This window comes from Bos indicus x Bos taurus, chromosome 4 (genome assembly GCF_003369695.1).
Source record: "Bos indicus x Bos taurus breed Angus x Brahman F1 hybrid chromosome 4, Bos_hybrid_MaternalHap_v2.0, whole genome shotgun sequence".
NCBI classification, from domain to species: Eukaryota; Metazoa; Chordata; class Mammalia; order Artiodactyla; family Bovidae; genus Bos; species Bos indicus x Bos taurus.
The window spans coordinates 81,102,221-81,127,799 of record NC_040079.1 but is presented as its reverse complement, the minus strand read 5'-3'; the positions used below and the strand labels follow the sequence as shown (position 1 = coordinate 81,127,799).

General features: G+C 32.3%; 1 protein-coding gene across 15 annotated transcripts in view; it reads left to right on the top strand.

The window, feature by feature from the left end:
• Window positions 1–25,579, top strand: part of CACNA2D1 (calcium voltage-gated channel auxiliary subunit alpha2delta 1) — a 520,495-nt gene that overhangs the window by 449,001 nt on the left and 45,915 nt on the right. For 5 of the 15 annotated variants that reach the window (XM_027539817.1, XM_027539819.1, XM_027539814.1 and 2 more), the window contains exons 13-22: window positions 1,054–1,132; window positions 1,965–2,014; window positions 3,189–3,278; window positions 8,421–8,498; window positions 10,431–10,505; window positions 10,724–10,798; window positions 13,711–13,767; window positions 17,018–17,089; window positions 18,373–18,444; window positions 21,561–21,622. In XM_027539817.1, the coding sequence (XP_027395618.1) occupies window positions 1,054–1,132; window positions 1,965–2,014; window positions 3,189–3,278; window positions 8,421–8,498; window positions 10,431–10,505; window positions 10,724–10,798; window positions 13,711–13,767; window positions 17,018–17,089; window positions 18,373–18,444; window positions 21,561–21,622 (710 nt within the window). Of the gene's footprint in view, window positions 1–1,053; window positions 1,133–1,964; window positions 2,015–3,188; window positions 3,279–8,420; window positions 8,499–10,430; window positions 10,506–10,723; window positions 10,799–10,988; window positions 11,686–13,710; window positions 13,768–15,650; window positions 16,485–17,017; window positions 17,090–18,372; window positions 18,445–21,560; window positions 21,623–25,579 lie in introns of those variants that run through there. The other 10 variants (XM_027539822.1, XM_027539825.1, XM_027539820.1 and 7 more) reach the window with 5 other exon arrangements.

The window sequence follows — 25,579 nt, the reverse complement described above, 5'->3', positions numbered from 1 at the left end:
CTGTGTGGCCAAGACCAGCAAAAGAACAGAGACCAGATGTAGAATCTCTTGAGATTTGTGCTCTGCAGTCATGTGCGAAAGATGAAACAGATGAAACAATTAGAAAATGTCAATTCAAACAGTCAATCGACATGAATTAGGGAAAAGCTCTTAACATAGTTCAAACCAGACCATGAATTCATGGAAAAGTGCTTTTCTGCATGTTTATCTTTAGAAAAAACTAAACTGTTGAACTTAGAGTATTGGTTTACTCTGATTACTAAATTGGTAAAAATCAGTGTAATTCAAGTAACCATTTTATTAAATATTTGTTGACCTCATTGAATTTATTTTCTATGCTTTTATACTGTTTAAATTCAGCACCTTCCAATGAATATATAAATTACAATAATTAAACAGTATCGCAATTATATTTTTAAATATTTGCATATTAGAAGCAGTCAATATTTTAATTCTTTTAAAAAATGCTCAGAGCTTAAAATATTTATTTATATGTTCCAGTCATCTTTTATAGAAAGTAAGTCATATGACTAACATCATACTCATGCATATGCATATTAAATATTTTCATGATGTGAAAAGTAGTGAAACCATCATTAAGTATAATGCTCTAAGCAACTAAACGTAGAGTGACCTCCTTTCTATATAGATTTTTGTAACCTTGTACCTATTAAGTAGAATTTTTTTTTTTTTGGCAGTGACTAGATAGATATGTGAATAATATGTTTTCACCAGGTGAGACCGCTGATGTTGAGTTGAATCTGAAAGATGCCATTTCTGCTAATGAAACCTTAGTCATGATCCTGCCACAGAATTGAGATATGATGCAGAGCACCCAAGTACTAACTTAAATTTAGTAACTAAAGTCTATATTTAGAGTAGATTATGTGGTTTCTCTCTGGTGCCTTCCAAGTGATTTAGAGGCCTCAATTTTCTTGTCACATAAATTAACTGAAAAACATGCTTTTATTTATCTTTTATTTTAGCTCTTTTGTTTTGGCTTTCAATTAAATTTTATGCAGCCTAACAGATACCCATTTTTAAATTCACCAGGTCCGTGTATTCACATTTTCAGTTGGTCAACATAATTATGACAGAGGACCTATTCAGTGGATGGCCTGTGAAAATAAAGGTAACAAGTCTGTTTACATGACCACATTTTATTATAAGAAGATGAATTTAATAGTTGTTACTTCACATTATTTAAAATACTCTAAAGTTGTAGCTAATTTTTAAATCAAGGCAAGAATAAGATATGTTTTCTCTAGAGAAAACACACGAGAAACTTTGACATCAGTGTTACATTACATTATAGTATTACTTTGACATTAGTGTTATATTTTATTAAATTATGCTAGTGACTCTCATCAAATATAACTTTTCATGAAGAATTAAGAATCAAATAATATCTGAATTGTGTAAAACTTAGCTATCAGAAAGTGTAACATTATATGGTACTATTTTTCCTGAGTGGCTAAATTATTTTTTTAAATGTCTTATACATTCCTAGATAATTCAGACTTTGTATAGTGAACCTATATTTCACTTATACTCAGAAAAAAATGTTGTTTGAACAATGACACATGACAATAGCAAGAGCCTAGATTTACTCTCAAAGTTATATTTTGGCAGATATAAAATTATTAGATACCCATCATTGTATACTTTTAATTATTTCTCCAATGAAAACAATTTTTCAGGTTTTCTACTGCTTTCTAGAACAATGACATTTATTTTATACAATATAAGAAATGTAGTGAAGTTTCTGATAAAGCTTGTGTATTTGCTATGAGTTTACGTTAATCACACATTTTCCAAACTGATCAGTGGTATTGATATTTTCGTGTTTGGTGAATTAGAAGTACTCGGTTTCTCCTAGAAAGCCATAAAATAGTTCTGTGTATTTTATTATATCATAATATGTAAACATATAAATCTATTGTGTATATATGTGTATATTTCAGGTTATTATTACGAAATTCCTTCCATTGGAGCAATAAGAATCAATACTCAGGTATGGTTATTTAAAACTTGTTTAAACTGTTTTTTCGAACTAAATTATTTCTCTGCTACTTTAAATATGCTCAATATGAAGAAAATAGGTGAAAATGAATAAATGATTGATGTATTACATGAATAAATAATTCATACTATTTCATTTGTAATGAGTATCATGGTAATGTATTGGTTTTTATTTCATTAAAGTTCCAAATGTTTTTAAATATCTCAAACTCAGACAAAGATGTGTAATTATGTTTGTCTTCTCCTATTTTAAAAACATCATAGAAAATAAATAAAATCAATTTAGTAACAATCTCATCATATAATTTCAACTTGTTTCTACGGCAAATCATTTAACTGAGTTTCCCCAAATTATAGGTTCAACACAGAAAATTAAACAATAATTATTTGCAACTTACAACAAAGAGATGGTTTTTGTACAGCCATTCAGTTGAAAACATACTTGTTAAATAGGTAGATTGAACCAATAAGTTAATTTAAATATAAATTTAATATTCATAAATTGCTGTTTAAAATCATTTATTCAGTTTTAAACATAACTGAAAGTCTACAAAATAGACTAAGTCAAAATTTAGCCCAAATAACATGGCTTTTGTGGAAATGAATACTGAATATGTTGAGTTTTGAAATGAAACAGCAGCTGCATTCAAGTCTGATGTCTAGTTTTGGCACAGTATTTCATTTATTTTTGATATGTTTAAATGTAGTTTTGAATTTCAGCCAAACAATCTGTGATATGAAAACAAGTATGTGGCTGCTTTAGTATTTCAAATTTGTGCAGTTCCATCCAGTAAATCACAGAGCCTTAAATAGTTTAGATTAACATAAAACAATTCACAGGGAACTTATTTCACTTATCCTTGGCTGTACCTCAGAAAGAGAATGTTTTGTTAGGAGGAAAAAAAAAAACAAAACTGGGGTAGATACATTGTATAAATAATACAAGTCAAATATTGTTAATTCTGAGTATGCAGACATACCATTTATGGAGTACCCAAAGTAGAAATTGAATGATTATATGCTTAACACTCTTAATAATTTTAATTCCATCTTCATTTTTACCTCTAGGTAAATTTTTCTCTGTGGAGTTTTTTTTTTTTTTTTTTTTTTAAGAACTGCATTCCTAGTTATCAACGACTTAAATTTTTTAATGTGTTTTTATATAGGAATATTTGGATGTTCTGGGAAGACCAATGGTTTTAGCTGGAGACAAAGCTAAGCAAGTCCAGTGGACAAACGTATACCTGGATGCACTGGTAAGCTAGGCTGTTCAGTCAAAGACTGTTATAACAAAAGCACACAGCTAACTTCTATTTCTCTCTAGCTTCCATTTCTCTTTTTCTCTTCATGAAACCCTTTCAGAATTCCTTCTATCACAACCTTCTTTGCTAGAATTTACATAATTTACTTAAAAATCTAGACTTGTGTGCAATAGAGAACCAGAGATGTAAAGTGTTATTTTTCAGTTGTCGTTGAGGATATAGAGTTTCAAACCTCCAATCTTGAATTTAAGATCATTCTAATAATTTTGTGAAGTTTTATGTAAAAAAAAAATCCTAAAGTCACATGAATTAGTAGATTTTGAACAAGAATTGTGAAGAAACTATTTTTAAAGTAGATTTCAGCTAGCAGAAGCTTGTAGCTCAGATGGTAAAGAATCTGCCTGCAGTGCTGGAGACCCAGATTCGATCCCTGGGTTGGGAAGATCCCCTGGAGGAGGGCATGGCAACCACTCCAGTATTCTTGCCTGGAGAATCTCCACAGGGTCGCAAAGACTCAGACATGACTGAGCAACTAACACTTTCACATTTTTAGCTAGCAGGAGTCTGTCTGCTGTCTCCTCCATATTTGAGATAGCCTCCATATCTTAAACCAGACTCAACAAAACTCAGAAGTACTTGCAATTAGATAAACAAATACCTTATCCCACCCTGGAACAATCACAAACCTAATCACCTCTTCGTATTATAAGTTCTTGCTTTAGAGTCAACCTTAAATATTTATGGAAATAGCCCATTGAAGTGATCCAGTCTGATGTGAAGTAACAAATACAAACATGTTAAGTTGCCCACTGCACAGTGGGAATTATAGTACAGGCTTGCCATCGTATTTCAGAGCAGTGGTTCTTTCTCAACTGGGGGCAGTTTTGCCCCTCAGATCACTTGGAGATATCTATAGGTTTTATTGATTGTCATGACTGGGATAGAGTTTGCTACTGGCATCCAATGAATAGGTGTAAGGGATGCTGTTAGACATTCCCACCATGTACAAGGGAATCACACACATCCCCAACACACTCACGCGTGCACACACACACACACACACACACACACAAAACAAAGAATTATTCAGCTCAAAATGTCAATAGGGCTGATATTGAGAAATCATATTTTAGTATAACTTTTTCTTTCCTAATATGAAATTTATAAATAGTAATAAGATTTATTCATATGCTTAACTTAATTAGAGAAGACTTAATTAACAATTTTGCTAGTGTAACATCAGAGAGACTTAAAATACAAAGCTCTGAAAAATAGGTGCTGATTCAGTAACCCCTTTTCCTACTTGGAGTTTAATTATATGCTGATACTACTTTCCTGAATACAGTGATGAACCCACAGGGCAGAATGCAATCTATTTAGAAAGAATTACTTATCATTTGGTTCTTGTAAAATAAATAAATACAGGAAGTTTAGGAGAAAAACAGGCACTATTAGCAGCAGCCTTGCACGCTAAGAATGATAAAATGAAGCTTGCTTACCTCAAGCCCTTGCTAAAATTACTGTCCAGTGTTCCTTCTTGACATCACATATTTATTTAAGGTCACATGGTCATCTGAAGCTGTGGTCAAAATGTTTCACGCATTCAAATCCATCACAGGACAGAGTATGATAGGAGGAGTCAATAATTATTCCCTCTTGTATTTCCTATGAACCAGAAGTTCATTAACCAGCATGTCTGCATTGTTGGTGAGGTTCTTGCAGATAGCATAAATGACTTTAGGAAACGATTTTAGTTGTGAATCTGCTGTTCTGCTAGCTGAGACTAAATGTAAAAAAAAAAGAACAAAATGAGACACATTAATTGACTGGTCAGTGGATACATAGTGCATTCTTTCTTCTAACTTAAGACTCAAACATGACCCATTTTTATTTCCAATTACTTGTTTATAGTCTTTGCACATAGCACATTCAAAAAATAATCTGGTCAGATTCACAGTTTTTTTTTCTTTTTTTTTTTTAAAAGGTAAAAATATTGCAAGACAAAAACATAATGAGAAAAATGGAAAGAACTCTAAAAATCAGAAGAAAGAGGCCACATATTTGGTGATAGAATAAGGTTAAAAAGATGGTGTTGTTTTAGCTAAATATATGAGTCTAGGTAAGGTTTCTACAATTGATGTGCAGAGAAATTACAGAAAGGAATAGCAGTATGAAAATTGGACAAGTGCTATGTATATTGAAAGGATGATATTTGGTCACTTTTGCAGATAATGGAAGGTAAGACTAGAACCAAGACTGGGACAGTATTGTGGAAGGTTCATTTTATTTGAGAGATAAAATAAGATTCTTTAGAGGAAAAGAATTGCACTCTGGAAACTCAATATCAAATAAATTCCAAGATAGCAGATATCTTGTTTCACTTCTCTTCTTAGTTCTCTAGAAACTTGCACAGTGCCTTGGAATTGAGTGCAGTTTATAAGTTTGTCTAATATGTTAGAAGCCTTGTATCTCATTTGGGAGCACATATTACCATATTTAGAAAAAATTTATGGTATTCTGTGTAAATGTGAAAGTGATGCAAAGAAAAAGATTGCTTCTATTATGCCATGTTAGTTAGTTCAGTCGATCAGTCGTGTCCGACTCTTTGCGATCCCATGAATTGCAGCACGCCAGGCCTCCCTGTCCAACACCAACTCCCGGAGTTCACTCAAACTCACGTCCATCGAGTCGGTGATGCCATCCAGCCATCTCATCCTCTGTCGTCCCCTTCTGCTCCTGCCCCCAATCCCTCCCAGCCTCAGAGTCTTTTCCAATTAGTCAGCTCTTCACATGAGGTGGCCAAAGTACTGCAGTTTCAGCTTTAGCATCATTCCTTCCAAAGAACACCCAGGACTGATCTCCTTTAGGATGGACTGGTTGGATCTCCCTGCAGTCCAAGGGACTCTCAAGAGTCTTCTCCAACACCACAGTTCAAAAGCATCAATTCTTCAGCACTGAGCCTTCTTCACAGTCCAACTCTCACATCCATACATGACTACTGGAAAAACCATAGCCTTGACTAGACAGACCTTTGTTGGCAAAGTAATGTCTCTGCTTTTGAATATGCTATCTAGGTTGGTCATAACTTTCCTTCCAAGGAGTAAGCGTCTTTTAATTTCATGGCGGCAATCACCATCTGCAGTGATTTTGGAGCCCCCAAAAATAAAGTCTGACACTGTTTCCACTGTTTCCCCATCTATTTCCCATGAAGTGATGGGACCAGATGCCATGATCTTAGTTTTCTGAATGTTAAGCTTTAAGCCATGTTACCATTCCTAAAACTGTGCATATACTCAATATATACAGAGTTGGTCCTCCATATCTGTGTCCTGTGTCTATAGGAACAACCATTGCAGATTGAAAATATTTAGGAAAAAGATTCAGAAAGTTCTAAAAAGCAAAACTTGATTTTGCCAGGCACTGGCTTAATGTTTACATAACATTTACGTTGTACTTACAACTGTTTACGTGGCATTTGCACTGTAAGGGGCTTTCCTGATGTCTCAGATGGTGAAGAATCTGCCTGCAATACAGGAGACCCAGTTCGATCCCTGGGTCAGGAAAATCCCCTGGAGAACGAAGTGGCAGCCCACTCCAATATTCTTGCCTGGAGAATTTCATGGACTGAGGAGCCTAGTAGGCTACAGTCCATAGGGTTGCAAAGAGTCGGACATGACTGAGCGACTTCCACTTTACTTTACCTTTTTGCATTGTAAAAGGTATTATAAGTTATATAGAGATGATTTGAAGTCTGGAAGAATGAGCATGAGTTATATGTAAATAGTACCCAGTTTATATAAGGGAAGAACTTGAACATCCATGGATTTTGGTGTCTTTTGGATACTAGGTTTATAAATTATCTATAATATGACACTGTTTGAGGTGGAAAGTTTTCATTGCAGATATTAATTCACATATTCAATTAAGGATGTTTTCATGGTCAAATTTTCTTCCTTAATACTAAATACAAAGTCAACATACCTATCATGTAGCCAACTATGTGTCATCATTTCCTTAATTTTCTTGGTCCCAAATAATTTGATACCTTGTTCTGCTGAAAGTGTATGATTGTCCTTTCCCACTAATTCAGTTTCCACTGTTTCTGAGCTTCCCATGTGTATAATTAATAATAAACCATAGCCTAAACCATTTTCTTTATAAGACTGTGCTGTTTCTATAATTAGAACAAGAGTCAATAAATTTGGATTTGGGATCATTATTCACAAAAAGATTACTAATAATTTCTCAGTAAATTCAGAATTTTCAACAATAATTTTTAAACTATTTTAAAGAGTAATTTTGTTAAAAATGTAGTTCTGACATGAAATATTTGTAACAGAAATATAATTGTTGCAGATGACAATCATAAAATGCAACCTATGACCTGAAAAATCAGTTTTTTTCCAACTAATCTCTGTGGATTCATGTAACATATGAAATTATCTACATGCTGATTAATACTGTGTGATTATTTTTACTCTACTGAACTGCTTCATGACTGGACTTTCATATTTGATTACTGCACTTGTCTGCATCGTTTCAGTTTGTCAAAACGTTCATTTTGGAGAGCATATAGAAGCAGTGTTGCTTCTTTTGAACATCATAATGCTTACCTAGAATATCCTAGAAATGTATTATCAGTAGCATGTTTTTTCTGTTTATAATATTATTTTGCTACACATCTGTGATTTAGCCTGAAGCCTTTGGCTTGGGGCATGAAAAAATTTAAGAATGGAGCTGAAAAAAAAAGCAAAGTTAAGTCATTTGAAACAATATTTTAATATCACTCTGTTCATAGTGGCCTCTGATATTAGGTGGACTCACTGTGAAAAAAAAGAGTAGATGGACAGGGTTACTACAAGGCTTAGTGTAATTTGACTTTTAAAGTTATTGCAATGCTCTCTTGAGAGTGTTATTTTAGATGTTGCATGCTTAAAGAACTGACTAATAGATACTACTAATTTCTAAGGCATTTATTTCATTGACTTTTAAATAAGCTTTCAAAATAAATTTCTAATTTTTATGACTGTTTATAAAGCAACTAAAATACAGTGTCAGATATCCAAAAACTAATGCATAATGACAAAGTTTAAATTGTTATTTGAATTTGACTTTTTTCTGTGAATCTATTTTTAGGAACTGGGACTTGTCATTACTGGAACTCTTCCGGTCTTCAACATAACCGGACAAAATGAAAATAAGACAAACTTAAAGGTTAAAAGTTAATTGATAAAATTAATAATAATAAATGATAAACTATGACGTTGAAGCTCATTGTGGATAAGATATTTCTATAAGGAAATAATACAACGTAACTGTCTCATGAGGCTGAAAGTAAAAGTCAGCAGCTGTCTATGTGATAACCACCTGGGAAAAAGGAAATGCAGGACAAATTCTCAGTTCCCCCAGAGACAAGATTCAACTTAACTCTATCTAACTGTGACTTGACAAGAACACAAGTTCAGGATCTGGGAGTAATTATTGCTTGGACCAGAAAGTTCATTTGGGTTTCCCGTAAGATGTTACAGAATACATGATAAATGGGCAGTACTACTGTGTGCACATTTTTAAATGCATCTAAGATACCCATGGAGTTCAGGAAAAAAAAAATAACATGGTAATGTTTGTATCAGATATATATAGGTACCTTTTTAGGATCGCTCATCCTCCCAGTCCCATACAATAAATTATTTTTTTTTAATTATCATGTAACTTAAGGATATGATTTAAATGAATAGTTCTCTTTCTGTTTTTCTCTTTTTTAAGATTGAGGAAAAAATGCTTACTGAGTCTCATAAAAATACTTATTTCTATAGCTCTGGCATTGTCAATGCTACCAACTTAAAGTTCTACAAATGTTGAAAAATATATATCTTGTGCTTGTTAAATTATCTCATTTAAAAAAATACTTTTTATTTAAAGTAGGTTTGCATTCCTTTGTCTTAGCTTGCATTAGAAGGAATTTAAAAATCTAGGAGAATTAAGATTTTTAAATACTAAATACTGATTTTATATTTTGGCTGACATTCCTGATTTGAGGGAAATTTATTTCTAGTTTATAATATAATGAATGTTGCACTTAAGCATTATTTGTTCACTTATTATAAATTTCAGTTGAAATCCTTATTTTAATAATGTGGCCATAGACAAAATTGGTTATTCCTCTTTGGGGGCTCATTACCATTCTTAAATATATGCTGGTTCTGATTATTGTAACTCATGAAGGGAGTAATTCTCTTAACTCCTCATATAGACTGTGTAAGGGATTGCTTAAATTTGGGGAACATGCTCTGAGTTGGCTCTGGGTTGGTTCATGGGAAAACAGCATAGCTGTTGACCTAACTTTCTCATTCTGTGTGTACCTACACAGGATTTACAATGTGCTTATAATAACTGTTGACTGGATTTAATGACTTTCTGTGTAACATTTTATTTTATAATTTATGTAATTATATTTAAAACAGATTCCTGATTCCAAATTTTAACACCATTACCATCCTTATGCCCCATAAAAGACTGTGATAACAATTTGCCACGTGGATTCTTTGATTTGCAACTAAAACTATGATGCCCATTGTTTGGTATTTAGAAGTTAACAGCAAGCAGAAATAGTGTTGTGAGAGTTTCCATTTTATTACACATAAGATCACATACTTTTCACATATACACTAGTATTATCAGCAGCAAAAATACATGGTTCTTTTTTATTTGGTATTGTCTAATTAATTTTAAGTGGTGATTTCTGAATTGTATTATAGCACAAAGTCAGTTTATACTCACAAATATACATACAACCCCCACTTAGAGCTGTTGACTGTATAGTATCAATTAAACTATAGGGTAATTAGTACAAAAAGCAACAAATTTAAAATTTCATATATTTTTTGTATTTTAGCTCTAATAATCAAGATTTCACTTTTAACCTAATAACAATACAGTTGAGGGAAAAGAAAAATCACAGCTGAGAATCACTGCAAACTGATAGCTTAAGTGCCTCACGCTTACACATAAAAATATATATATATATATATTTAACCTAATGTGAAATACAAGCATTGTCAAGCAAAAGGAGGAATGTATGTTATAATTTTGTATAGAAATGTGCAAATTTTTGGTAAAAATATACTGCCTTTTTGCTTATTATAGAATCAGCTGATTCTTGGTGTGATGGGAGTTGATGTGTCCTTGGAAGATATTAAAAGACTAACACCACGTTTTACAGTAAGATGCAATTTTCTCTTTTGATATCTTTTTTATTTTAAAACTGTACTAATTTAGCTTGTCTTTAAGGCACTTAAGAAATTCTCAAAAATTGTGCATTTATCTTTGCAAAGTTACTAAATATTTAAAATAATTCTTAAAAGAATGTTATAATATCATGTTACCTTTCTTTATGCTTTAAAATATGTATTTAATAATTTATTATTATTATTTTTCAGTTGTGCCCCAATGGCTATTATTTTGCAATTGATCCTAATGGTTATGTTTTATTACATCCAAATCTTCAGCCAAAGGTATGTCTATAATTTGTTTACAGTGATAGTGTTCTGTAAAATTAGTGATTAATGTTCTTATTAGGTTCATCATTTTTTATTCACTATATAGCACTAAGTATAAAAAAGCATTTTATGTGTAATGTTAATAATACATGACAAAGCCACAGTTATGCGAAGAGTGAAAGCAGTTTTCATTTTCGCTTACCAGCTTAGCTCTGCAATATTCCTATCCAGTGTCCAGCTAACCAGGAGTCCTGTCTCGGAGGCAGTCATTGTCACCTCTGGGCCTGAGCTTCGCACATCCTCCTGGTGTTTTAATTAGGCTGTAAGGTAGTAAAGGCCGCTGCCTGGATGGGCATAAACCTGAGAGCATTATTCATGTTCCTCTCTGCATAGGCCATTTCTCTCTCTCTTTGATTCTGGTAATTATCTCTCCTTTCCCTCTCCCAGACTTATAAAGATATGTATAAAATGCAGTAAGTAAAACTCAGTGAGATGGACTTCATAACTGGGAAGGGGTTATTAATCAGTGAGTTATATGAAAGTTATAAAATGCCATACATTAAAGATTTTATCCAAATCTTTATTCCTACTTTCCTAAATATCTCATCCAATTCATTTCACTTTTCATTAATGCTTCACAGGTAAAGCACTTATGTATCTATATGTAAAGCTGGCAAAACCTTATTTATTTTTAATTTATAAGCAGCTTCAAGTTATTATTTAACTTTGAAGATAATATTAAGGATACTTTAAACCATGCTTCAGGGAAATCTATGCAGACTTACACATACTATTTCCTTCTCCCCAGGCATAGATATTTAATGTTAGAGATATTTTAGTGTATCAAGTAGGGTCATTAAAAATTATTCAAAAAGTAATAATTAAGAACCATTAATATTGAATATTAAAAAACATTTATTGTTATAACTAATATCTGCATTTTATTTCTCACTCTGGAAATTATTTCCATACAAAATCCATCATTATCTAAATATTTACTAATTATTTATAGCTACTGATCACCCTGAATTATTTTTAAAGTTGTTACTTTAATGTAAATATGAGATAAGCATTTCACATATTATCATTAGTCTGTCACAGCTCTTTAAAAACATGTCAAGTTTCTTATAATAGAGTTGTTTATGATTGGCTAACATTATGATTTTTTATAATTGAAAATTTTGATCTTTCTGAATTTTAAGATTTGTAAAAACTTTATAGTATTATTTTGTATTATGTTGTATAGCCAATATATTTAAATTATATTCCCATAAGTAACATGATTTAAATGCTATAATAGTATAATGTGCTGAAGGGTGTGAAGGAGCCCTACTTTTATGTAGCTGGACATTTCATGATTGTGAGTGTAAACTCCTTCCCCAAAGGAACTAAAATATATCATAGACAAAATAATAAAGAAGAATAATGAGAATAATGAATATATGTAAATATATAAATCCATCATTTAGAGGTAATTATTTGAAAAGTTTTTCCCTTTTCTACATTCTTGTACTAATAACCAGTATTTATGTGGAAAATATTTTATTACTATTTGAATGCTTTAAACATGTTTCTGGCTCATACTTGGAATAATTAATTTACTAAAATTTTGAAAGCTACAAACAAAATATAAATTATTTATAAATTCATAGTAAAGCCCAAGTGGTTGATTTTTCTTCAGGATTATGTTATTTTTTCATATTTTTATATAGGAAATTATTAAAAGAATAGTTTTAGAGAACCATTTAAAATGTTTAAACTATCAGTGTATTTTTTCTGAAGTTCATGCTTTTGAATTAAATATGCTTATTCTCATTATTAACAGGTTAGATATTATAATTTCTTTTTGTGGGTGATGTTACTAGTTATACAGATAGACACAAGAACCTGATAAAGTATAATATAGTGTATTAGAAACTGATAAATACAAAGGACCAATGTGGTTAGAGTAGCATGCTAGCCAAATTAATCTTAATCTTTTTCATTCAAAATTCACCAGTGAAAATATAGAAAAATAATGCCATGTTCCATAGTATCCATTATTATTTAGCAAGATCAACATTTAATCTTACGCAGGCATTCTTTGCTGAATGCCTTGTGTTTCCTCCTGAAACTATAATCTTAATTCAACTTATTTGAGTACAATTCTGAAGTTTTTAGAAGGCAGAAAAAGTATCCTAAAGCCAAGAATAATGGAAAATAAAATAGCTGTGAATCTTTTGCTTATCTAATTTCCTAAGGAATCATTACTTATCTTCTCAAAGTGACTCTTCCGAGTCTCTACCGTGACTATATTTTGACAAATGCTGAATTATGTATCCTCCTTTATTCCAAAATAGAATTTAGAATTCCCTCATTTTGTTTCATTGACATAACCAGATTAGGTATACTTACTAGATATCTCATTTTTTTATCAGTCTTAAGAAATATTTATTGTATAGGAAATTGTGAATAATTTACATTTAAAATATTTAAAATGAACCTACAGTGTTATGGGGAGGGAGGAGGGAGAAGCGTTCAGGATGGGGAACACATGTATACCCGTGGCGGATTCATTTCGATATTTGGCAAAACTAACACAATATTGTAAAGTTTAAAAATAAAATAAAATCTAAAATAAATAAATAAATAAATCAGCATAAGAATTGTCTGAGAGAAAGCATCTTTCTCCTTTCCTACTTTATTACTTTTTTTTTTAGGAATAAAAGGAAAATATTAGTAATTTTTCTTTAAATGTTACGTAATTTTACTAGCTTTACATATTTTTTCACTAAAAATATTTTTGAACTTTCGTTTATTAACTCATCATGAACTTGATGATACCTGTTTCTGATTGAGGAAATATCTGACCAAAATTGATGATAAGGTAGAACCTTTACCCAGGTTGATATGTAGTATGATGAATTACCGTCTTTCTGTTGCTTCAGCCTATTGGCTTAGGTATACCAACAATTAATTTAAGAAAAAGGAGACCCAATGTTCAGGTAACTGAAGTTAGCAGTGCCTTCAAATTTGCTAAATCAGAGTTGCGATCAAGCTTCTTTTCCTAAAAGCATATGATTAATGCCGCCTTTCTTGATAGCAAGCTTCCAGAGCATGAGATGGAGATGAGCATCATTTTTCAATAAATTGGAGCAAAAATGTTATTAATGATGGCAGAGGGTATGCATTTGCTGACTAAAGACTGCTAGCAAATTATGTAACAATGATAATCAGAGTAATCACAAAATTAAAATTAGGTTTGTTATTAAATATTATTGTGAAATCAGTGTCAAATCCGTGTAATCCTAACAATTGGTTGTAAAATTAACTTCTAAGTAGAAATAAAAATACAATTCTGATGTGTAATTTCTATGAATCACACAATTTAAGCAAAAATTCTGGGGAATTTCTAAAAGTATATTTTCAGGTTAGCAGTTAGAGAAAGTTCACGTCACCTAATTAAAAATGTCCAAAATTGCAAATTAATATTGTCTGGAAAACTCACTTGCAAAATCTTTCCTCTGGTGGGAAAATAACTTAAAACATTAACACTAAAAATAAGCATTGTGAAAGGATTCTTCCTATAGTTTAGTAAAATCTAGTAAGAGCATTTCAAAATTTTGAAGAAAGTTCAGTGTGACTTAAGGTTTTATATGTAAGCTTATTTCTTTTTAAAAAATGGTGATATTGTAATAGAGAGGTAGTGTGATATTAATGGATCATTACACTATGCATTTGTAGAACTGAACTCCAGTTTGTTCTACTTATAACCAACACTGTATCCTTGAGTAGTGCACTAAACCCCATGGTACTTCAGTTTCTTTATCTGAAAAGTAGGAAGATTCAACTAATAATAATTTCCTATCCTACACAGGATATTCTGAGGAAGTTAAATATAGATCCCCAGCTCCATCTCCTGAAAATTCTGACTTAATTTGGCCAGGGATAGGCCCTAGGCTTATGAATAGTTTTAAAGATTCCCAGGGGATTCTAAAGAACAGAGCCTTTGGATTAATAAAAACTTCAGTTCCCTTCTAGCTCTAAAATTCTGTAACAATCTGAATTTCATGTTGCTGTGTCAATCTTCATATCTTTTATGGTTCCTCTACAGTTAAAATTTGCCTTTTCTTGATTTATTAAACTGTTTTATGTTACTCCTCTTGCATGTTTCTTTTTGTGTATTACCTTAAATTATACTTATTGCAGTCATGTGCATTTTAGCGAACTTTTAGTTTTGCGATACTTTTAAATATTGCATGTAGATATTGTGATATAATTTAAAAAAAAACAACCTGGAAAATGGTTTATTTTTGTTTTAAGGAAACTTTAAATGGCAAACTAGCAACCACACAAGACTTCTAAATTTAGAAAATATTTTTTGAACTATGTAGTATTTTTAATAATGCTGTTAATTATTTCAATTTAAAATTTAAGAACATTACATTCTGCCTTTTATTTTAGTTCCACAAATAGTATTAATCATTTTATTAGTTGATATTTAAATTTTTCAAATGAGGATTGTTGGATATTTAAAACATTTTAAAATATTTGAAAAACGAAAAATATTAAAAAATGAAAGTGTTGGGAACGCAGGGACTGGATTCAGTTCTCATGCGTCTCTTGGTTCTCTTCGATATGAGTCTGCTTTTGAATTTTTCTGTCACTTTACTTGTGATGAGTCTTTTAAAAACTGGTCAGCCAGATTGCCATATACAAAGTACAAGTGGTGCATTGACATTTTTCTTTTATGATTTCCTTTTCCTTTCTGTGTCTTTATATGTTGGATTGGGACATGATCTTCATATTGCCAATTCTTCCTGATAATGCCTCCTCCATGCATGCTGTTTGGGTCTGGTCATGCTATGCATTATCCATTGCATGTAAGATGATATTCTTATTTATGTTTATATTTTATCATTTTATTTTGACTTTGTTTTGCAGTGAGTTAAAATTGTCATGCTGATAGGGTGTTTGTGTAAAGATAATTTATTTCATATGACTTTAAGTAAGGAATTTAGAATAACTGTCAACTTTAGAGTCTCCTTTTGATAGAAATGTGTACAATTTCATATTTTAAGCAAAGGACTAGAATTATTTTCAATGCTGATTTTTATTTTCTTCTTCAGAAACATGTTACTTTTCAAAAGGGTATTTACTTCCAAACCAGTAAAATGCTGCCTAAAAAAAAAATCAGTATTTTAACCTGTTGAACAATCCAATACTTATTTTCAATAGTCTAGAACCTTCTGAATTTAGATATCAGTTTCATAAGCAGTGAATTTTTTTTTAATAGACATGCCAGGCACAGTTTGTTTTTGTTTTTTTTCTTTTTTTCTTTAAGAATTCCCATTCATCAAAACCCATGGGAATTATATATTTTTCATTATTTAAATGGAATTACTCCCTAAAGGCATTTCTGTCATTATTATAAAATGAATATATGCTATGTATATTGTGTTATTCAGCATTTGATATAAATATTTAACTTTAATATATTTCATGTTTGGCATTGTCTTTGGTAGTCAGCATTTGTAAAACAGTGTTTAAAATAATGATGATTCAAATATATTTTAGAAGAGACTGTGAGGCTGTAATTTTTTAACTTCCAGTGACCTTCCACTAATATGGCATAATTTGTGTTTATTACTTCTATCTAATTAGTTATAACATATTGATGGTATCTAATTTAGTAAACATTAAAATCCAGTTTCTAAATTTTTAAAGTTGTAAAATTTTAGACATGTTAGACATGTATTATGATTTTATGTTCTAGTGAACTTTGAAATTCTACTACAACATGTTGCATTACTAGTGTTACAAGAGAATAGTATATGTTTCTTTATCAAATATTTTGAGGTCCTTACTTTATGATTAAGAAAAATTTTTAAAATGTCACGTGGTCATTTCACATCCTAATTAAAGAAAAAAAAGCTGTAAGTGGATCTTCAGAAGTCATATTCCCACAGGATTTGTGATTATAAATGTCCCATCTAACACAGGACTCAAAATATAAGTATCTTCAGTTGGTGATAATCAGAATTTGCCACAATTAAGGCTCAAATTCCTAGCCTACTTATTATAATTTTTAAATATATATGAAAGAATCTACATTTATACAATTATTTAGTCAGCTTTTTCATATATCTTAGGTAAGTAACTTTTATGGAATTAATCCTATATTTAAATATCCCTTGAATTATTCTCTATACAGCATTTTACAATGTCCTATATGCTTAATTGTTCTCTGTGTAGAACCCCAAATCTCAGGAGCCAGTAACTTTGGATTTCCTTGATGCAGAATTAGAGAACGATATTAAAGTGGAGGTAAGTGCAGTTGGCCTGAACAACACCCTCCTTATCAGATGCTGGGATTCTTCCAGTCCACAGGATTTGTTGAGCATTTTCATGTGTTGGTTCTCTCTTTGGACTATATGCACAAAGATGACTGTCTTTTGTCTTTAAAAATTTCCAGATCCTAGGCTCTCTGATCCAAAAGATCATATGAAAAGGAATAAATATTTAAAATTGGGTGTGACCTTAGTTTTTTCTTTCTTTTTCCTTCCACAGGTAGAGTTGTGTATTTCAATACAAATATAACTTGTAAATTTCAATTAAAAAAACATAGGGAGGAGGATGTTGCCATAGAATTGAAAGAAAATTTTCAGAGAATTTAACCACTCAATAAGCAACATGAGGAAAGAAGCTGCCATGTTTTTCTTAGTACTCTATTTCAGAAAATTTCTATTTTCTTTCAAAACCAACATTGCATGCCACTTCCTCTGAGAGGACCTGCCATAATAATAAAGTGAAAAGTGAAAGTGTTAGTCGCTCAGTTGTGTCCAACTCTTTGCAACCCTATGGACTATAGCCTACCAGGCTGCTCTGTCCGTGGGATTCTCCAGGCAAGAATACTGGAGTAGGTTGGCATTTCCTTCTCCAGGGGATCTTCCCGACCCAGGGATAGAACCCAGGTCTCCTGCATTGCAGGCAGATTCTTTACCATCTGAGCTACCAGGGAAGCCCTCCATAATAATAAAGATAATTATTAATAATAACACGTATTGAGTATGTGATATGTGTCAGTCATGGCTTTTCAAGAGCTTCTGAAATAGGTTCATTGTTTTTGTTGTTATTACTACTATTATTATTATGTCTGTTGTACCGATGATCTATTTGAGGTACAAGACGTTACATAACTTATCTCCAGTTACTCAGCTATTAATAGTAAGTAGCAGAACCAGAATTTGAACCCGGCTTTCATGTGCCAGAGCAGAGATTTCTCAGATTCTTTCAAGTGGATTAACTCTGTCTCTTATCTATTCAAAGACTCTCGTATTTCTTTTACAGTTTGTCACACATTTGTACTTGCTTTCCACATTTTACACATTTAGTCCCTCAGTGTAGAACGATAAAGTCTATTTATTACAATTACCTTAGACTGAGGCTTCATGCTGGGATATTTTAGGTAAACAATGAATATCTGTTGTCAAGTATTCTGACAGGATGACCTAAAATAACAATAATGCAGTAACTTTTAAAAAGAATATTTCCACACTTGGTTGGTCTGTTGAGTGTCTGCATAAAGTAACTGTTTCAATTTCCCTTAGATTCGAAATAAAATGATAGATGGAGAAAGTGGAGAAAAAACATTCAGGACTCTGGTTAAATCTCAAGATGAGGTAAGAATTAAGCCAGATTTATTCTTAAATAAAATGTATATATTAATAATTGACATTAGTGGTCAGTTTGATCTAGTAAAACAATATTTATTTATCAAACAGATGTTTCTAGTAAACAGATTTATTTAAAACACTCCTTGCTGGAGGGATATTTTCAGTAAGATTTTAAAATCTGAAACGTTCATAAAATAATGTTGCTATAGGTTTCTTAATGTATTCTTATATCACTAATAATATATTCTTGAAAATTACATTTTTAAGAATTTTATTGAAGCATAGTTGATTTACAATATGTTTCAAGTATATAGCATAGTGTTTCAGCTATACATACATATGCTAAGTTGCTTCAGTCGTGTCCGACTCTGTGCGACCCCATAGACGGCAGCCCACCAGGCTCCCCTGTCCCTGGGATTCTCCAGGCAAGAACACTAGAGTGGGTTGCCATTTCCTTCTCCAGTGGATGAAAGTGAAAAGTGAAAGTGAAGTCGCTCAGTCGTGTCCGACTCTTAGCGACCCCATGGACTGCAGCCCACCAGGCTCCTCTGCCCATGGGATTTTCCAGGCAAGAGTACTGGAGTGGGGTGCCATTGCCTTCTCCGATACATACATATACATACATATATATTCTTTTTAGATACTTTTCCTTTTAGGTTATTACATAACGTTGAATATAGTTCCCTGTGCTCTACAGTAGGTCCTTGTTGGTTTTCAAAAATAGTATTTTATGTCTCCATTTTTTCTATCACAATAAGAAATAGAACACACAATATAATGCCCTGCCTGCCATGTTCTTTTAGGCCATTTCAGTCATACAATTTGAAGTCAGTACTTAATAGCTGTATGTTTTGTATGGCTTGTGTATGCAGATGTTTTAATTGTTGAGTTACATATATTAATTTTTTTCATTACTTGTTTACTTGTTTCTGGCTGGGTTTATTTTCTTTTACTCTTTCTGTATGACTGCCCTGCATTTAAATCTGAAATTAAATCGAGAAAACATAGCTACCACTTTAAAATCACTGGTACAACCATGTAATGCTTGTATTGTTTTATAATGACGTTGGGAAGTTCCTTGTGTATTGAAAGTGTGTCTCTCCATTATCAGTCACATGGGGATATGTGTTTGTATATTTGGGTATTTGAAAAATACATAGAGCCCACAAGCTTTTGAGCCTAGACATTTAATTTAAGCTTTTATGTATAATGTAAGTCTTATTTCCTCATAATCTCATCCATTTTAAGTGTAACAATTCTCCTGAGTTTGTTAAATCCATTTTAAGTGTAACAAATCTCCTGAATCTGAATCAGCAGAATTTTTTCCCTAAGATGAAGCCGGGATCCAAACATATAACTTCATCAGCACCTGCCCTTTCTCACTTTAATCAGGAGTCCCTGTTACCAGAACACAAGGGGGACACATCAGTGTCAGTCTTGAGATTTGAAATGTCAGCTCTGTTTACTTAGACTTTAGCCATGCTGTTTATACCTTCACTTTTCTGAAAGAAGAGCTAAACCATTCAGCAGTTCTGCCACTTCTCTCTGTTGATCTGCCAAAAAGAACTCTTTGACCTGTACCTTCTTTTTTTCAACGTATAAATCCATTTTGTTTCTATTAAGTCACTTTTTAATTTTTCTCCTCCAACTTACTGTAAATTTTTTTTTTTTGACCAATATCCCTCCATAGACTTTTCGTATTAATTACCTTGAAGAAAGTGGTGTCTTGTGTCTTTATTTCTCTAATCTGATACTAATTTGATACTAATTGATACTCTAATTTGATACTCTTTTTTTTTTTTTAATATCTTGTGGAACAATACTAGTTTGCCCTGGTTTTTTAGGAGTAGTATTAAATAAATAAACTTTTTTTAAATTATTCTTTTAGGAATGTTATGAGTCCAGAAACTTCCTGTGCGCTTCCTGTCCTCTCTCCCCCATCTTCCACACACATAAATAAAGCCATGGGGATATTTGATTAATAAAACAACATTGTGTGGTTGTTAGAAAATAAACTTGGAATCATGCATTTTCCTTCATCCTGCTAGTTAAAGTCCTCTTGAAGATTCATTTTCCAAATCAGTAAATTGTGGAAAAGAATAGTATTTCATTTACTCCAGGGGCTTGACTAAATGAGACAAGGACTGAAAAATGTTTTGTGTATTGCCTAATATCAAGTAATAACTTTAGTGAATATTATTGTTCTGCTGAGGATGATGACACTGGAGATAACTGAAAATATTAAAAGATGCATATGTATCATCACTGAATCTAATAGAAGAAGGAATGATAATTTCTTTACTACCCTTCAATAGCTACATAAGAAAGATTCAATATATATGAAGTCATTTAGCTCTTTCTTCCTTTCCCTGGTGGATATAGTTGTTTTTCTAACCTTCAAAAATATTAAGTAATTAGAATCTAAGATAAATACTGTAATAATACCTTAATAAGAACTGCTACTGCTAATCCTGCTGTTTAGTCACTCAGTTGTGTCTAACTGCAAACTTATGGACTGTAGTCTGCCAGGCTCCTCTGTCCACAGGATTCTCCAGGCAAGAATTACTGGAGTGGATGGTCATTTCCTTCCCTAGGGTATCTTCCTGAAGCAGGGATGGAACCTGTGTCTCCTGCTTGGCAGGCAGATGTTTACCACTGAGCCACATGGGAAGCCCTAATCATAAGAGTAATATGCTAATCATACATTTGGATCTAGACACTGCATTAAATTCCTGATATTACCAATTTATTTTAAACATACTTTACTATGGAAAAACCTGAGTGTTATGTAACATTTCAATCATGTTTCATTATTAAAATTTATTTTTCTAAGAAATGTTTTTAAAGTTTTGATGTTAGTAATTTCATTAATTACTGATTTTAAATTAAGATTTTCCACTTACATGTCCTTAAAATTGATCATGTGGGTACTTTTTTTCCTAAAATTTTGCTTTACACACACACATAACAAAATAAATAATTGTAGAGTGGAATAGATCAGACATTTGTGAAGAAGGGTATTGAATCACCACTGAATTTATAAATAGAGCCTAATGTTCTGCTGTTCTTATAAATTAACATAGGATAAAAAGTGATCATAATCAAGTCCAACTCTTTTTTAGAGATATATTGACAAAGGAAACAGGACATATACATGGACTCCTGTCAATGGCACAGATTACAGGTAATTAACCATATTTATATGTGTGCTTATAAAAAATATTCAGTTCAGTATCTTTTAACTATTTTTAGTATCTGTTTTTCCAGTGGATGAATATTGTTTTTATATATTCTCAAGCTGTTCTCAATGTAATTAAAATAGAAATATTATCCTTTCCAACATTAAAATGCATTAAAATTATACATTATTTTCAAAATGGGTAAAATGGGGGAAAGCTGGAAATATAAAATTTAGAAATGAAAATTTGTATGATATACATATATTTGATATTTTGTATATTTATGTTAGTAACAGTTGACAAAATCCCGTTACTTTGTAGTCATGACCTCCACTGACTTCCTCATTAAATTATTATGTAGTTTACAGTACTTAAATTTAGGCTGCAAATTAACTTAAAACTTCTCACATCATCATATAATCTGATATAAAATGCTCAACTGATATAATTTAACCCCATGAGTAGAAATTCTGTAATATACTGATTCTTGCAGTTGACTGGACTTTGAAAAACTGGACAGACTAATACCCTAAAATTTCTTGGAAATTCTTCATTCTTCAACACTTGCTGAGCATTTTCTTTGCTTGCTCTAACTTTAAAGTCACCTCTTTCCCTGTGGTCCTGCTTCCTACAGCCTTGTAATACTGAAGCTGATACGATTACGTCCTGCTTATCCATTCTCTTTTCCTCCTCCATCACATCCCCACCTTTGGATTTCATGTCACCAGACAATACCACCTACCATTCCTCCCTTTAAAGAGTCATCCCCTTCTCATTTCAGGGATTTTGATTACTGGGCTGGTTGCCACCCTCTCCTCCATTCATGTGGATCACTGTTTCTCAAACTATTTGGGACATAACCACAGTTATAAAAAAAAAAATGTTTACTAAAATGAACACTAAAAGATGAAAAGTCAAGTGGACAACAATTTTTATTGGACTTCATAGACATAAAATTAGTCTGTCAGATTACTATAAAAATTTCTAAATGCTTACTCTCATTTTCTATATTTAACTATTCATGACCTGGTAATGGGTAGTTTGCAAAGGGACCAGGTTCCCTGGACATACTTTAAATACCACTGGCATAGATGATTTTTCTGGTGCCTGGACTCGGTTTTTCTGTCTCCTTCTCTCTGATGATCTTGTCAATCCCATCTTAGCTAACTGCTTCAAAGTCATGTCCTGCAACTCTAACATTCAGACTTCAAGTCCTTCATAGTCTTAATTTGAGGTGTTTTTTTTTTTTTTTAATCCAACTGTCAGATGACTACATTTTAGCTTTCCATCCCCTCCTTCTGATAGCCTAACTGCAGCAATCCTTTGACTCAGTTGAGACCTGAAATCCATCAACTCCTGAGACCTTTCATTGTCCTTGTCTTCCTCATGTGCATGTACCTGTTATTTCAGCATAAATTCATTGGATCTTATGTTCTCTCATAAAATGCCATCAACTCGTACTCAAGTATAGCAAAGAGTAGTTTGACCAATTTGAATCCTAGTTAAATTATTACCAGTACCACCCAGCATTGGCACAGCTACAGATGGGGAAAATAAAATATTCCTTGACTGATAATGTCTAAAACCTCTAAACCTCAAGTAGACTTTTGTCGTGCCTTTTGATCTCAATAGTCCAATAAATTTAGGAGGCTTCTAGATGACTTTTGATAGCTTCACTCCTCAAACCCATCTCTTTCCCATCCATTTTCTCTGTTGATCTGAACCTCTATTTTTCTCAGTGAAATAGGAAGCAATCAAAAGAGACCTTCTACCACCATAGAACATAACTACTAGCATCTGTTTCTCCATCTCCTATCTCTATTTCTTTTCACAACACAAGGGTCATATTTCACAAGAGTCATAGTATTAATACTTGAGTTGTATTGTTTCATTTATCTATCCACAATACTCCAATAATTTGCTGTCTTAATATTTATAAAATGTAAGGTTCGCCACAGCCACTAGAAGCCTTACAGCATATGACTTCATTTACCATCAGTCATCTGAAGTTGTCGTCTCAGATTCTTCGCTGAACCACCTTCATCTCCATCCTCCTTGCTGCTCCTCATAAACCTGGAACCACTCTGCCTCAGGACCTTTGCACCTAACTTACTTCTCTGAGGATGTAAAGTGCCTCATCATTTCACATTATATATATGTGTGTACATATATATATATGTACATTATATATATGTGTATATATATACATGTATATATGAAGCATATATAAAGAAATTTTTTCTACTGTTTATTGTCTCCCCCTCACTGTTAAGTTCTAAGAAAGCAACATTCTAAGACTGTTAAATTCTGAGATTATAAGATTGTTGCCTGCTTCATTTACTTTTGAATCCTCAGATTATAAGACAGGGGCACACAGTAGACATTCTATATATCTTTAGACAGTTAAGTAGATTTTCAACTTGTTTCTTTCTGTCGAATTCAAATAATAGTGTCCAAACTTCCATTGAAATATTCAAATATGAAGGATTCTTTGACTACATATTAATGTATGATTAATATGTAGCCCAATTAATAGGCTGTGGCAGACTCAACCATTCATTTCCTAACAAAACCAAACTATATTCCTCCTGCCTCTGTCTCAGAGCATACGCCTGACTTTGCCGGAGAATCTAGAGTGCTGGGCTTCTCTTAAAGCTGTAATACTATCACAGGGGACCATTGCCTTTTCTGTTGCTAGGATGGCATGCAGACTCAATCTAGAAGAGGAGCCCATGGATAGTAATGTCATGCTACACCACTACATGCCAATATTTCTCCATTGTTTTAGTTTTTCACAGAATTTTGAATCTGCTGAAAAATACCAGTATGACTGTTTTACTTGTATGTATCTCTTGGTTTCTCTCATTGCTCTTAGGCATTTCTTTATACATATACCATCTTTATGTATCAGTATATACATAGGTCATTTTTTTTTCCTTCCTCTTTCATGGTTATTGCCAGCTTGATATTTTATTTTATTTTATTTTATTTTTAAACTTTACAATAACTTGACAAAGGGTGTAATAGCCAAGAGGAAATCTGGGAGTCCTGTCTCTTTAGAGATGACTTCATGATAGGAATGTGCTCTTTGCCTCTGTTGGTTAGACAAATAAATTCCAAGTTAGAAAAATGGTTTCTTTTTGACCCTGACAGTGAGTCATTCTGATGGTTGGTCCTACTGCAGTCATAATTACACTCTGGGGGAATTTAAAATTATTATCCTTAAATGTTTTTAATAATCTCACAAATGTCTCTGATATTCCTCCCCTTCCCCTCCCACCCCGAGTCATAACTCAGGTAACCAGATTAATGTTCTTTTCTTCAGTTCTGAGTATTTCTCTCCTTGTTCACAGAACTTTAGTCTCTTCCCATTTTCATTCGAGTTCAGACTTACAGGCTTGAAATTCACATCACGCATCTCTAGCCTAACCTTTCTGCCCTGTCATTTGCCCCACCATCCTCCCCACAGTAACCGCTATTCTCTGAACAAGCCTCAACTTCATCATCTTTGCATGTTTTCTTCACACAGTCCCTTCACAAATCTATAACTTTGGGACAGATTGAATTTATTTTCATTGTAAGTACTCGCTTGAATCTCTGTGCAAAGAAATTCACAAATAACAAAGTAGAACAAAACATTACATCTAAATTGAAAAAAGTGGAAGTGTTTTTATGTAATGTATGAGATACCAAATTTTACTTAGTGATTTCTGTCTCCTTAAGCTTTGATATAACTTGATATAACATATTTTGAAGTATAGAAATTATTTTAATAGAATATTTTCTTTTTAATGAAGAGTGATTTTATGGTGATATAAATGATGGAATAGAAAAGTGTGCTATATTCCATTTAACTATGTTAACCATGTTTATGGGAGTTGCAAAAATATTGCTTGGGCTGTACCATCCATCTGGTGCCCACTGCCTTTATTAGATTTTAATCCCTTGGAGAAAATAAAGCA